Raw genomic sequence first — 16204 nt, forward strand, 5'->3', positions numbered from 1 at the left:
TGAAGCTGATGTTTCCAGTGTGAGTTGTCTTTTTGAATTTCGAATATGTATTCATCATTGACACTTAATGCATTCAATAGCCCCTATTCTAAAACATAACCATCAATACTAAAGATATAAATCAACTGTTACTCTAAAGTTAACCTACATTAAACCACATCCCAGCCTTCAAACAGTGCTGTAAAGCTGTGCGGACAGGCCAAACTATCCTCACAAAGCAGAAATGTTCGCTTTAAAGATAGCAATACAAGCCTACACACAAACACACAATTAATGTGGGAGTGTTGGATGGATGGTGAACCATACTCAAAATATACTGAACTTTTTTCCATAATTCAGATTTCATCCACTAGATGGCAGAATGTGATACAAGTTGGATAGCTAGTCACTCTACAGTCTCCACACATTGCAGGCACAGGGCAGGATAAAGGTTATTCTACTCTAATAACCTCCAGACCCCACCGCATACAATTAGGGGGCAGTTGATGGATTTGGCTTCACCTTTGAATCTAAAATTGACTTTTAAGGCTACCAAGTGCCTAGTTAACACTAGTTAACACTTGGTTCTGTGTGCTGTGCAGTTAATAATGTGCATGTTTGCTTCACCTTTAGATTCATGACATAGCAACATGAAATTTTAACCCCACTTAGCCTGTGCAGGATTTCTCCTTACTGTAATACCTCACTGCGAAATCCATGAGGCCAAATCCTTTAGTCGCTGTATAAAATAGTTTATGTGAAGGTGGAGTTCTGTGTTAGAAAAGAAGAATATATGAGTATACAAGTATAAGATGCCAGTCCAGGTGAACTCATGAGTCAGTGTTGGATTAATATAGTAACACTGCTTTTCTTAAATAACAATCAATCAGTTAGCGAATACAATAAAGTTTGACCTGAGTATTAGTTGCATACGCTGACGTCAGTGAATCAGCCAGACCACTGCTGAGCCTCACTTCCACCAGTCTAATCAAAGTTAAATTACTACTTGTGGGTATTTTAAACTACAGAGATGTAGAACACTGCACTGCAATGTGCACACTCTCTTCACTTCGCAGACACTGGCCCCTTATGGCATTTCCTGTTGCGCCCTGAGGAAGATGATCTTCTGCCTTGTCGGCTCCCATGTAGCACAAAGGAAATCATTATCCTGTAATTATAGAAGTAGAAAATTGACCATCTCTGTAATCTGTGTAATAGCACAATGTGTCACCAGACTCTGTACGCCTAAACCGTGTCAGGAAAGGTTGTGTACTTCACTTTCATGCCTTTCATTCATCCTTTTTTTCGGATTTTACAATTGGAATAAAAACTCTCTCTCTCTCTCTCTCTCTCTCTCTCTCTCACACACACACACACACACAGGAAAAGTGGGGAGGAAAATGTCAACATTAATATGTACCAGTTTTAAAACGTCACTACAGCTCAAAAGAAACATCTGGAAGGCATTATGAATCATCACAGCTCAATGTAGGTGGCATTTCCGAGAGCTAAATTGACTGCATCCTTTTGCCCCTTTTGGTTGCCCATAAAACTTTAAATTGCAGCAAATTCTACCCAATTTCCTACTCCAGTAGATACAAAAATAAAATAAAATCAAAATCTATTATGGACAAAAAGTTTGATTCATATAAAATCTTATATAATCTTAAAGGTTAAATATCGTTTTATATTTGGTTTCTAAATATGTACAATGTATAATAGGATCCTGGTTTTGTCAAATTCATATTTATATTAATATTGTAATTTTAAATTAATTTAGAAATTATATTTAAGTTATGGGCTATATCACTCATAGTGTATAACTGTGAACTTTTACAGTTTGCTCATGTTCGCAGGTTTCCAGTGGCCTTTGCTGAACTATAATTTCGCACTTTAATTATCAGCTTCATAATTGAAGTTCTGTCATCACAGGTGACGTCTTTGATCCGGAGAACTCACAGACGGATGTGTAGAGGATGGATGTGTAGAGGATGGATGGATGTGTAGAGGATGGATGGATGTGTAGGGGGTGGCGCACTCTTTTTATCCAGGTACAAATGTAAAGGAAAACGTTTTTCTTGACGCATTGTTGCATACACATGACGCCCTGGAGGATATCATCAGCTAAATTACCCCCAAATTGGCCCGGGTTGAAGTGATGTCCAGAGAGTTTGAGGCAGTTCGTGCTGTTCTGCTTTCTGAAAATAGCACCTGAGTCACACAACGTGTTGTGAGACAGGTGTGGAGCTGCGCGCTGCGTCCCCGCGGCTCCGCTCTCGAGATAATAAGGTAAGAACAGAAGAAATAACAGGAGGTCGTGACGGCAGCGACTGAAGCTGACGAGCCTGAGTGACGGGATGGACAGTGCGCGATCACGCACAAACCCACGCACGCGCTTTATTCTCCAGCTCAGGTGCCGTGCCAAAAAAAAAGGGACCGTCCGCGGGAGCGCGCACAGCCTGGTAAAGACAAATCTCCTGGTGCATCTACGACTACAGCTGATTATGTCGGTATTAAACCTTAAAGTGCAAAAACTGTCCACGGGAGATGTCCCCGTAGTAACAGGGATGGGGTGTCTTAATGAGGAGTGAGGACATTTGAACTAAATCATCTTAATAGCAGTCAGAGGAAGCCGATGCCATGTTAAATGCTTTAAATTGTATTAACCAGTATTAATGTCATGAAGCCAGGACTCATCTTTATTATCTTATATTTTTATTCTAAATGCGTTTCATGCTTCTGTCTGCTTGAAACTACATATAAAATAAGTGAGCTCTAATGAGTCCTGCTAACTAAATGTAAATGTAAATATAACTAATAAGAGTGAAATAAAGTTAAACTGATGAAGAAAGGACCTTTATCACTGTTTAGAAATGAGAAAGCAGCATTTTACAGGTTAAACTGACCGCAGGACAAACCGGGGACACGGGAAATTCCTTCGAAATAAAAGCATGACAGAACCTTATTTATTAATTATTAATTAAATAGATACTTCTTTCTTTGTTTTGGTTTTTTCTCCAAGCTTCCGGTTGCTTACTATAATAAAGAAAAAGCCAAAAAGTTGCGGTGTTAATTGCTTCAAACAGCTGGCTACACATTAAAGCTCTGAGCACACGTTTAGATATAAGAGAGATAAACATAATGATGTTATTATTATTTTTATTATTATTATATATATATATATACTTAAAGTAAAAAGCCAAATGCTGGCTTAGAATGAATTTATCTGAATTAACCTGACATACAGGCATCTATTATTCTTATTTTGAAATGTCGCGCTGACTTCATGCCTCTCTCTCTCTCTCTCTCTCTCTCTCTCTCTCTCTCTCTCTCTCTCTCAGTGTAAACTCAACATGGTAATTTGAGCAAACGGGGGACGGCGGGGGAGGGGAGAGAAATAAAAACCTCAGCAGTCGGTCAGAGGTGTGGGAACAGGACGGATCAGAGACAGAAAAGACGCAGCAACACACGTGGAGGGACGAGCTGCACTTAGGACAGGAAACAAATAAACCTGAAGTCATCAGGGACAGTTTGAAACGATGCAACGATGCTCCTGGAGGAGACAAACAGGTGACTGGTGAACTGTAGGAGATCCGCGCAGTTTGGTATCTTCTCTTATTAATTTAGAAATCGGGCGCGCAGGGAGAGAGGAGTCATGGAAAACCTCTGGAGCCGGAGGAGGACACTGGAAGTGAGATGGAAACTGTTGAGGAACTCGCTGTTGCTTTGTTTATTCACCGGTGAGTTCTTTATTATTATTATTTGACTAGTTTAAACACTCTCCTACAACATCAAGCTGCTACATGCCCATAAATTCACCTTTAACTTGGCGTCAGTGCCATTTCTGTTCATTCCTCGGCTTCAACAAAATGCTGCATTTGGATGAAAGACAAATTGAGGAATGTCTTTAAAAGTCTGTGACCTATCATTTGTTAATCAGGACCCATTTATTTGGGTATCGCCAGTGTGCATGCTCTTTCTTCCAAGTAAGACACAACCAAGCATGAAAACTGCTGGAAACTTTTGATCTGACTCAAGTCTGCGGTACAGTGCTGTGGAGGGGGCAGGGTGTGTGTGTGTGTGTGTGTGTGTGTGTGTGTGTGAGAAAAGGGGGTGGGAGGGGTGAAGGACATAGTGCCATTGTCTCCCAGCGTGTGGAGAGACAGGAGCCAGGACCTTTAAGGACCACCCAGAAAGAGCTCACCAGAAGTCTGCTCGTGGGCATTTACATGGAAACATCACAGCTTTTATGCAGAGAGGTATTGTTCAATTTAAAAAAGCGTGTTGACTTTGAACTCAATCACAAAAGGGCGAACCATCAGAACTTGCTTTCCCCGTTTTGTCCTGTTAATCCAAATTGTGCAGACAAAAAGTGTTCCTCCACTGCCTCTTTACTTTATATACCATGCTGCAAACTCTTTGCACAAAGTGTCATCGTGCATTAATTAAAAGGCACCACTCTTGTTTGCTTCCTCTGTTTTCTACCTATACGTGAACCCATGCCTGGAAATGTGCATATGTGCCTTCAGGCACATGTCATTTGAGTGTGAGTGATTGCTGAGAGAAAACAGATCCTAAGCAGCGACACACACATATATACACAGCTTGTTTTCTTTGCAGTGTCCTTCATTTGAAGTGTGTTGGATTGTGAAAGAGACCAACCTTCTGCTTGATGCTGAAAGAAGAAAAAAAAAAACCCAACACAACTACTGCATATTAGCTCAGGAGGGAAAAAAGCCTTCGGTTGAAAGAGGCTCGTGTCGTGGCAGCAGGTTGAGACGAGTACACACAGAAGCACAGATGCGTGCACAGTGCTTTTGAATATGGAGACTCTGGCTGGGCGGGAAGGGAGGGGGCAGGCAAATGAACCACATTAATCGTACACACAAAAGCGTGAGATGGATCCTGCAAATGCCACGTCTACCATGGCAGGAATGAGCCCGTTGGATGTAAAAACAATCAAGCTGGATACTGATTTGACCCTCATGCAGACATACACCTGTCATACCGGATCCCAAAATGACCTCCCACTTAAAAAGTAATTAATTCAGTATCTGGATGACTGTGACTCACCCTCTCTTATATGCAATCTTCACACTCTCTGTCTCTGAGCACACTTTTAATATAACCTCCATCAACTCCTAAACAGCTCTCGGTTTTACGGCTAAAGGGTACTTCCAGCAATTTTTAGTCTTGCATTTTCATGAAGTTGGAGGACCCACGAGAAACAGAGAAGTAGGGATACACTGATTTTTATTAAGCACAACAAGTTTTGTATCCTACACTTCCCATGATGCACTTTGCATGGTAATAGCCCATGCCCTTTCAAATAACATGACCCCAGTTTGCGGTAAATGCTTTGTGTTAAACAATCTGCACAGTGGAAACCCAAGCTGAGATGACCTATATGACATCATATATTTTTCGTTTTAACTTAAAAGACTTTTAAAAACACAATGGTTGTTGATTCTTTTTTCCGCTGGTCATTCTCAGCACAAGTCCCTAAATTTAAATGTGCAAATGTGGAATAGATTTGCATGTCAGATTGCCGCCTATAGTGATCCTTTCAGCTGGTCGGCCATGTGGGCTGATTTTCTGCCTCAGTCAGCCTGGACATGGAAAAATAAATCAAGCATGTCCACTATTAACTCTGTGAGATGCTGCATAGCAGTTACATGGCAACAGTGGCTTGTTGCCATGTAATCTTTGTATTATATTACATTATATATTGTCTGTGAATCTCAGTGGCTCACTTAAGTGACAACTGTGGAAGGGTCGGGAAGCTTCCTCTAGCTGCTGAGACTTATTTCAATCTCTTTGGTTGCAATTAACTTCCTGATCAACTGATATTTAAACATTACATGCTAGACATTAAAACAGTCTAGCAGGGGTGTGTTTTTTTCCGTGTGCTGCTCAGGTATTGATTGTTTCTTTTCAAGACCAATTTTCAGAGCTCATAATAAATCAACGGTCTTCATGCTTTTAAATCTGTCTTTGAAGGTATAAATAGCAGCAGCTGGTCGAGGTTGTGTGCTTTGAGGTTAGTTCGTGAATGGTTTCATTGTACAGTTCAAGTTATTTTTTTTGTAATGGACGGGAAGGGTTGAAAAAGTTTCCAAGATAAAGCGACCTGACGTAATGGTTTCGTTTAAGAGCTTCTTTCATTATAAATGAACACTCAACACTTGGTAACTTCAAATTTATCAATACTAGAGAGTGTTTTTTTTTCTTATGTCCCCGTTCACCTAAAAAAGTTATTTCGTATTATTTCTCTGAACAACTTAATGTATTTTTTAAAGACTTTCTCTTACGTGCTCCATCTGTGTTAATGGCTTTCTTCTCTGTTTTCTATTGTCTGCAAATTGCTGGTGACTTCTGGTTCCACAGAACATTGAACATGTTGCTTTAGGAGACTCGTTCAGCATGCGGCTATTTGTGTGTTGCAGGTAACAGTGAGGCCCAATGTGAAAGCTGCATAGAGTATTGCTGCGATGGATCGCCGCCTTTCTGCTGCTCCTACTACGCCTACGTGGGGGACGTCCTCTCGTAAGTTGACACAATATCCAATTAAAACCAAATGGATGCATCTGAATCACTATTTTTCTTCTGTTGACACTGCCAGGATCTGTTCCAGTCATGGCCTCTGTCGCTTATGGAGCCAGAGTCTGTAGAAAAATGTGCATCCAAATATTGTTTTGCTAATTCAGGGGTCCCCATGATAGCCTGTAACAGACTGCCATTTATTTAGTGTAGAAAGAAGCGATGATGGAGCCTTTTTCTCAAAACTTTCACCTTCGAGGAGAATAAATAGATTGACTCAAGGTCTCAGCATACCTGCCTCGGTTTGCAGAAAACATGAATTACCTCCAGCAAATTGCTATCTTATACTACACTTTTGTGCTTTGGTCGACTCAGCAATCTAAATAACAACCCATATTTTGCGTGATCGGTACTTGGAAGCTTTTTTGTTGAAATCACGTATCTGCCCGGGCCACATTTCTCACCAGTCATTACACCTAGAGAGGAGAAAGAGAAGCTTTTGAGTGTTGTTTTAATGTTTCAGTGCCACATTTTAAGAAAATGGTGTGACAGTGCGACTTCTCACAGCATTTTTAGAAGGATCTTTACACGTCTGTGCAGTTCAAATGAGACAAAAGGACAACTGACACACCAGCTGTCTTTTAACATGTGAGAAGAGTCTTCAGATCACCTAACCTTTGACCTCTGCCTGCCTAGATGTGGAACAGCTGCTTTAACACTTTCACTAAAGTCCTGTTCGTTCTGTTTCTTTACATTTGATCTGTGTTATTGTGCATTTTGACATCAGTCGTGAGTGACTTGGATGAAGTCAGAGTAACTGAACTCGCAGCCAGCGCTGAATCTAATCCGCTGACTAACGCAGAATATGAAGACGTAACAAACCTGTTAATGATGACTGCTTTTCTATTTAATAGTGCCAATTCACAGACTCCTCTGCAGTGCAACACACCACGCACACCAGTCCACAAACACTGTGTCACACACTTTACGTGCTCACACACACACACACACACACACGCAACTGCGTTACATCAGATGCTGCAGTCAATCTCCATGGTAGCAAGTGAGAAATAAGACGTGTGTGTGTGTGTGTGTGTGTTTTTCAGTGGCACTGCCATCTCTGGTATCGTTTTTGGCGTGGTGTTTCTCATGGGGGCGGTGGCAGCCCTGTTCCTGTGCGTGTGTATGTGCATGAAGAACGGGCGAGGTGCACGGGTCGGCGTGTTCAGCACCTCCTACATCAACACTGTGACCCAGGGCTACCCAGGTGGGTCTAAACACACACACACACACACACACACACACACACACACACACACACACACACACACACACGCACACTTCAGGGAACATTACACTGACTTATATTGATTTCCTGGACACTGACCTCAACCTTAACCATAATCACAGCATGTCTAACCTGCATCTGATCCAAATAGATGTCTGGCTCTGACAGCGTGATGGGCTCAGCAGATCATGGTCCAAAACTAACATTAGCTGCTCTGTTGTTTATACAGACTTTAAATAATTTATTATATCTATTTCAGTTCAGTAATGTTAGCAGCTAAGTTAATTTAGCTTAGCTGATCGTGAAGATCATGGTGATTAACATGACTGATCACAACTGGACTCAAACTGGGGGTGACGGTAAAATATTTTATTATTAATAAAAAATGAGCTACAACTTATAAACTAAAAGTATGACACATGAGAAAGTGATACCGACACATAACCAAAGACCATGCACAATGTTTTAGTATTTATTTTAGTATTATATTTTATCTAATAATTTTATTTTATCTTTTTAGCTAATAAAGTTTATTTTTACAGTCATGGGTCTGATCTATAAAATATTACCAAACTATATGGTTAATTACTATTTTGATAATTTATTAATCATTAAAGTACATTTTTATTTGGTAATTCAAAAATCTTGATGGTTCTGCATGTCTCAAAGGGTTTATTGTTCCTCTTATGACTGAATGAATCAATGAATATTATGGTGTTTGGGACATTTGGTCGGATAAAACAGGACAAATAATAATGGGCAGATTTATCAATAGTAAAACTAATTGTTAGTTGCAACCTTGCTTTATAATTTATGACTTACCAGAAAGTGTTTCCATCTTATTTATTAGTGGATTTATGATGATTAAGTACATTCTACACACAGAGGATCCCCTTACACAGAGTGCGTTATAGTGAAACCTCATCCCCTGACCTCAGGCTACCAGAGCTGAAAAGAAAACAGCCGATCTGAACAACACAATAGGAATAGGTGGATGGTAATGTTGGTCCACCTTGGCCTTGAGCCTCATTCCTGACTTCTAACACAAAAAGAAGCAGGTTTCTTTCAGGCTATAAAGGTTTTAAACCTGTCCAGGCATTTCAAGTTCACATAAAAACGCCTCCTACTTCACTGTGTTTGATCTCCACTCTCGCGTCTGTTACATACAGTTTCTTCTTGAAGCTAGAAAACGGCGACCTACTGACAGGTACTGTGTGCACATCACAGTCAGTACAGTGACATTCTCCAGCCGCAGGAATGCTGTTTTTTCTGGGGCTCATTATTTATTTAACATGTTTCATTCTCCCCTGTGTATCGCCTTCATGCTACTCTGGGCTGCGACTCTTCACTCTGCGCTGTAGCTCTGATCATGTTTCATAAATATGACACTCGAACATGAAAAGCAACGCAATATAATGGATACATGAGTGTGCGGCTACAGCGGTATGAAATGTTTTACATATAAACCCTATATTGTAGCTGCTGTGCTAATGTTTTCCTGTTAAACTGGCAAAAAAATGAGTTCACCTTTGATTTTAATTGACTTTGGTGATTATTGTGTACAGTTTTTGTAGTTTTATTTTAGTAACAGTACCCTAAGGATACATAGAAACTGTTCCTTCTGTCTTATTCTTGCAAAACATCTCGTCTGAGCGTCACAGTTTAAGACGTTTTAAACAAAGCTGCCTCTGTAACACGTAAGATTGTGAGTTATTAATAATAATTGTGTCATAAATGTGAGGTTTTGCTGATGCAACCCCTCGCTTCAGACTCCATTCATCTTTTCTTTTATCTCTGCTGCTTTGATGTTTTAATGAATAATGTACACCCTCCTGGCGTGACTGATGCACTGTGGTCAACAAAACTACTCCTTGCTTCTTGTCTTTTTTTTTTTTTCTAACCTTTTTAAGGAATAGTCCAAATGGTGCAGTCTCTTTGTTCAACCACTGGGGGGCACAGCTCCCCTGTTAAACTGCCAAATGGGGACAGGTGTGCTGAGCTGAGTGGACCTCACTCAACCTTTTGGAGTCACAAATATGAAGTTTATAATTATTTGAACAGCTGTGTTTGTTTCTTTTCATTTCTTGAACTCAGGTCCTCCACCTCCGTACGCTTACGACTATGAGATGTACCCTCCTGTGCTGCACCCACCGCCCTACACCCCAACTCAACCTCGACCGGCCAACTACTCCCCTCCCCCTCCTTACCCAGGGTGTACTCGCAAGTGAATCCGTCCCGCAACCGGTCATCCACCGGCCAGCTCAAAGGAAACTCTGCTGTTCTGGTTTTCCAAAACCTGGAGATGGGTCTACACTGGGTGCACTGGGGGTGTACGCTTCTTGGCTCTGAAGCAGGGGCGTCACCCCACCATTTTGGGTTAAAGACAGTTCTACCTGCAGGATGCCCAGAGAACGACCCTGGCAGACTTGACGGGTAGCAGCCCTGCAGGCCTGCAGCTGGTACTTTTTTCTCCTCCAGTAACCAATATCCTTATCTGTCCCTCCCTGAACACATCAAAGGCTGCTTTGATGAAGGTGAAGACCACTTTTGTCAGGATGGAGGGAAACCTTGCATCAGTACAGGAGAAAAGTATTTCCAGGACACAGTGTAGATGTTGCTTTTATGGAAAGTTATCTACTTTTTTCTCCCCCCATTTTTATTAAGTTGATTTATGTCAGTGACTGATGTGGAAGTTTATGATTAAAGCTGTTTTAAACAAGTCAGGTCTGGACCTGTCATGTACAAAGACTTGGAACATAATGCATAATAATACTGACTTTAATAGCATGGACAACTTGAAAGGATGGGAGTGTCGGTGATGAACTGGCTTTTATTGCCTTACTTGAAACAATGTGAGAGTGAAAACTGAACCGGGGTCACAATACGTTCAGTGGGTGCGAGGGTTCTCGTTGAAATGGGAAAAAGCTGTAAATCTTCGTGAGATTCTTGAAAAATAATAATGAAGCTTTCATCATTTGAACTGCAGCTGTAGGCAAACTGAGATTTGTAGTTGAAAGGGACTTAAACTCACTGTGCTGACAGATTCGTGTGATGGATGACGGTGAATGTGAAGAGGATTTAAAAACTGTTTCCTTATAATTTCAATGGCTGTGTTGGAAATAAAAAAAAAAAAATGTGATTAAAACGTGACTTTTTGTTTTTTTTTAAAGAATGAGTGTGCGTGTTAGAGATGAAGGTAGGTGTGCGTGCCTGTGCCTGTGCATGTGCATGTGCATGTGTGCGTGCATGTGCATGTGTGTGTGTGTGTGTGCGTGCATGTGCATGTGCATGTGTGTGTGTGTGTGTGTGTGTGTTAATCCCACTCGGCTGTGGTCAGGTGATCCGCCGCTCAGCAGCTGTGCAGCCTCGGTGTCTCTCACCGTCAGACGACGGGAGTCAGCGGCGTTGAACACACACACACACGCAGCTTCTCACCCGACGCAAACGTTAAACCTTTCGGTGAAACGCCGCCTTTTTGAGCGTCCTGTCAGCGGAACGACATGGGGGACCGAGTGGCTTTACTGCTGCTTGCCGCGGTGGCTTCGGTTCTGGCTGCCGAGGTAAGAAATGCTGTTTTTTTTTTTCTCTGTGAGAATTTGTAGTGTTTTCCACCATATTGTTACCGTCAGCTCGGTCAAGCTAGCTACAGTTAGCTACAACGACACCGGAAGTTTAGCTTAGCTAACGCTTAACATTAGCACGAATTCTAAACATTAACACTAAAACACGCAGTTTAAATTAATTCAGAATAAGTAACTTAATTGGATAAAAAGACACCATATATACGGCTTATATATTAGGCATATTTATTTGCCTACTATTGAATATGGTATTCGGTATACACACAGTCGGATGACTCTTTTAACTTAACTAACAGCTACATATTCAAAAGCAAATAATAATATCCTCACAAAATCCTAAATAATTAGCAATTTTCCTATTCGTACTTTGTTTTACTGGACACAACATACTGGTACATAAGTCTATAATTTGTTTGCTTTTTGTTTTATGTTGAAAGTTTCAACCGGAAGTTGAATTGCCAACTGGTGTTAGCTTCGCAGTGATTGTGAACATTTGGACATTTCTAAACGAGAACACGCTGTTGAATATTTCACACAAACAGCGATATCTCTAAACAGCATGTGTCATTTTTTTTCTTTGTAACTAGTCTGTGTACAATAATGAGATATGGACAGAAAATACGCATTAAATTTAAATACCCCGACGCTCCGTAATTCCCCTTCTAATGCAAATCTCCATTTAACCATGTGTTAACAGATTTATTGAGACTAATGTTATATGATAATGAGGAGAATTAATGTTAGCACCTATGTTGTATGCTTTTCTTCGTTTAAAACCTAGAACCAAGTTGCTTTTCGGCGATTTGAAATGTTACGGACAAGTTCGCGTTGACAACAAATGATTTAACCTACTTTCAGTAAACTACGCAGATAGTTCTGAACACTGCAGTCGTGCAATATAATCTAATGAATGTAACGATGGTTAAAACTCATTAGACAATAAATGAAACGTCTTGTTTAATTTCTCACATCCCGAGGGATCATTTGAAGGGAGTGGGCGTGTTTTGGGAATGAAAATAAGTCAATAATAGCAAATGTTGCCCCCATAGATAATAGTTACAACACTTGACTGTGTTAGATATAAACAGAATAAATAAAAACCCCTAGATATATCACTATCGATGGGAAACAAACATTTTTAAACGCTCTCCCACATATGTCAGTCAGAGAATAGAGAAGTAAGATGGCGGCGGCGGCGGTGCACTGCAGCATTTATCGAGGGTCGGGAAGCTGGGAAGCCAACAGGAGCTTTGACTGTCATTGTTTCCTCTCAGCTTCTCCTATAATTCGTCCTAGAGTTCCGTATTTATCGTATAGTTGCACTGGGAACACGATATATTCTTTGGTAGCCTCTCATAACAGATGCACAATCACTGCTCATCCATTTTTTCAAGCGTGTTTGCCGAGGATCGCTTTTGTGATTATGCGCTGCAAACATATCTTTGTAACCCGCACTTCAAGCTGAATCTTGTGCTGATGTGTCACGGAAATGTGAAAAATTCATTCGTTTTTATTGCATATAGACGTGTTACATATGTTATTATTCATATGATGAGGCGCTGTTGTTTCAGTTCCCCTTTTCTAATGTGTGGTGCTGTGTTCAGTTTTAGGAAATAACACGAAATAAGTGAATCACTACTTGTTATATGGGTTTTTTTTTTTTTTCAACTGGGAAATTTTCACTTATCTTATGAGTGATTTTACATTTATGTTACAGCGTGTGAATGTTGTTAAGGTGGACATTATTTGCAGTGTGGTCTACATTCCTGTTACCACCAGTAGCCTTATTGTTTCATGTAAGACCTGCAATTGTGGTTGAGGAGCAGCTGTATTTCAGTCTTTGTGGTATCTGCAGTTGTAACCATTATACCTTTCATAAGTTGGAAAGGATAATAATAGATTAATAGTGCCAAACAATAACTATTGTGCCTTGTTTAAGCATGTTGTTTTGCTGCGTAGTTCACGTCTGGTTTGGGGTTGGTTTTTGTCTTCAGATCAATCAGGTGAAATGTGGCAGCTGACCTTTGTTGTTTCCTGTGTGTAGCCTATAATCGCGGTACTGGGAATGAATAGTTTGGGCTGCACATCAAGCAAACCATCAGCTTTGTTCATAATCTATTGCTTACATTGCTTAAGACAGTCTTCACCCTCTGAGTCCCTGTGTTGACATTACAATCAAGGGTTTATAAGGCAAGAAGGCTAAAATGCAATAGAAGAAGTTGAAAATCTGATGAATAATACAAGCAAGATTAAATCAGTCTTTAAAAAGAGATGTTGCGACTTTTTGATCTCGTTAGGCCTTCTTTTTAGTCTTCGTTACTGCCCCCTTACAAACACGCACGCCCTTCTAAACACACAGGTCTGGGAAGTAGCTTTTACTGACGGGCCCGCCCTGTACATGCAGGCCGTGGTGTGGAGCGTGAGAGTTGGATGCCAGCCTTTGTGTATTTGTAAATCCTTGGGAAATGGCTCTGGATGGGTGCAGGCAGTCTGTTTGTGTGCATACTGCAGTCTTTCATCATGGGGTGGACCAGCCCTCTCCCCTTATTAGCGAGCCCTAATGCCATTATGTCTGTTGGCACTGCCAGCATTTCTCTCTCTGGCACCTTCTCCGCTGCTCACGCTGCAGTTTCAATTTTTTTGAAAGCGAAATCCACCTGACACTAATATATCTCCTCTAGCTTTCAATTTTCTTACTTTTTATTGTACCCACTTTGGCCTGTCTCGTCTGTACTTATACTTCAGTGTGTAATTTTGGAGAATGCCTTATGACAGCCCACGGAGAAAGACTTAACCCAAGACTAGAAAAAGCAACAAGATTGGTGTGAGACTATTTGCAGATGGGAAGCCTCCTCACCAAAATTGTCTGCTATATTCAGGTCAGCTGAGGCTAATGACTGTGAATAATTCAGTTTCTCAATCTGTGGATTTCATTTTGTTTGGTTGTTGACTGTTGAACAATAGATGTATCTAGCATATGACATTTAAATCAAAACAATTCATTGATTTTTGGTTGCTCCACAGAAAACCTGCTATAATCCTTCAAATCAACCTTTCAAGGGTTCTCAAACATATGTTTTTCTGATTTTTGTGAGATTTCTCTGGTGATGCATATAATAACTGTGGACTTTGAATGATCAGTTAGACAAGAAGACATTTTACAATGTCTCCTTGTGCTTCTGGGAACTGAGTTTTTGCTGACTTGCTGTAGATAAAGGGATTATTTGATTAATCCATACAGATAAATGATACTGTCTTTAGTTGTACTCTGAGCCACATTAAAATACATTTGGACATTTATCTGTGCAAATAACAAATGACGTGTTATCTAATCGATTGACCAGGAACAGTTTTGACAGTAATTAAAAGATAAGGAGAAACTATAAAGCATGTAAAACTGCTGCACAAGCTGGTTGCAGATGCTAATTCTCTGTCATTTCTCGCTGTAAATTGAATATAATTTTTTGGACATTTGAACCAATTATTATCCTTTTACTCAAGTTGAGTTAAGAATGATACAAGCCACTGTTCTCATATGAGCTGGTGGTACTTTCTCTGTGCCTGTCCCTCTTTCCCTCAGTCAACAGTGGAAATTCTCATATTGCAGAACTGGATGTCCTCTTCGTAATTACACATGAAAGCCATTTGTCTCCAGTGCTTCCTGTTTTATTGTCTCCCCCCTCATTTTTTCTTTTTTTGTTTTATTCTTCATAGCTAAACAGTGGGGGAAAATAGTTCACTGTAAAAAGTCTTGGCTGAAGCAGCACACATTCACCATCTTGGTTGTGTCAACAACTATGATGACAAAACAGCTTTCCAAATTAATGTCCCCCCTGCATCCCCCCCATGTCTGTCCTGGAGAAAAGAATTCCTGACCTTTTGATACTGTTGTTTCTGTTGTCATGGTCCCTGGAAACTGCATGGCGCTGATGTGCTGACTGTCTTTAGAATAACCTGTCCACCTTCTCTAACCACAGTGAAACATCAGACAGCTAAATTTCCCCTGTAGTGACGTAAATCAGCTGTTTTTGAAAACTGGAAGTTATATTACAGTTTTTTTTTTCTTTGCTTCCTTTTAGTATTTCATCTTTTTTTCTCTTCCCATCTGAGTCCCTGTGTGTTTATTCTTTCTCTGAAATGAACCACCCATTTCAAAGCATGATAGGAATCTGGTTGTGCTGAGTAATAAGCCAGTGGTATCTCAAAGGCCTGCTTTGTGCAGTGCAACCTGACCTCTGAATGTAATGCTGTAGATAAATGCCAGAAGGTTTGATTAGATCCAACAAGCATGTAATGGTATTTTAGTAGGAGCAAACTGCAACTGAAGTAGTGGCAGGTATTGAGCAGGACATGCAGGTGTGTAAGTCACTGTTTAGAGAAATAATTCGAGGAAGTGAAGAGATCTGAGATTGGGTCCGATTCACTGTCAGGCCTCAACTGCCTTTATGAAGAGCTAGACAGACATAGCCAAATTATAATAGAGGATTTTTCAATGTTTTACGGTAATTTGTCAGTGTTTGATCGGTATTACTCAGGGTGCCATCTTTATTGCCAAGAAATAACATGAATTATAAACAAAGTGTACAAATTGTTAGGACTCATAAGTATGGAATTGCAAGTCAGTCCTTTAAAAAGGCTCCTGGTTATCTTGTGTATGTCTTCTCTTGATGACTAACTGATAATTAGCTCTAATAGGTCAAACATGAATGCAGCACTAGCTTTATTGCCTGCTAGTCTTCAGGGAACATGTCATTCTCACTCCCACTTCACATATTAGAGCAAATCTCCCACCAGGCAGCACCATTCATCACCATTG

General features: G+C 40.5%; 2 protein-coding genes across 2 annotated transcripts in view; both read left to right on the top strand.

Moving 5' to 3' along the window:
• Positions 1-3468: 3468 nt before the first annotated feature.
• cyyr1 (cysteine/tyrosine-rich 1) lies at positions 3469-10932 on the top strand. Its single transcript, XM_026361337.1, has 4 exons — positions 3469-3719; positions 6426-6525; positions 7626-7786; positions 9902-10932. Exons 1-4 carry the CDS (start codon positions 3635-3637, stop codon positions 10033-10035), a joined length of 480 nt encoding a protein of 159 aa, XP_026217122.1. The 5' UTR covers positions 3469-3634; the 3' UTR covers positions 10036-10932.
• Positions 10933-11163: 231 nt separating this feature from the next.
• Positions 11164-16204, top strand: part of appa (amyloid beta (A4) precursor protein a) — a 32258-nt gene continuing 27217 nt past the window's right edge. Inside the window, exon 1 of the mRNA XM_026362052.1 lies at positions 11164-11367. Within this exon, the coding sequence (XP_026217837.1) occupies positions 11308-11367 (60 nt within the window). The 5' untranslated portion in view covers positions 11164-11307. The remainder of the gene's footprint in view (positions 11368-16204) is intronic.

This window comes from Anabas testudineus, chromosome 2 (genome assembly GCF_900324465.2).
Source record: "Anabas testudineus chromosome 2, fAnaTes1.2, whole genome shotgun sequence".
Classification (NCBI taxonomy): Eukaryota; Metazoa; Chordata; class Actinopteri; order Anabantiformes; family Anabantidae; genus Anabas; species Anabas testudineus.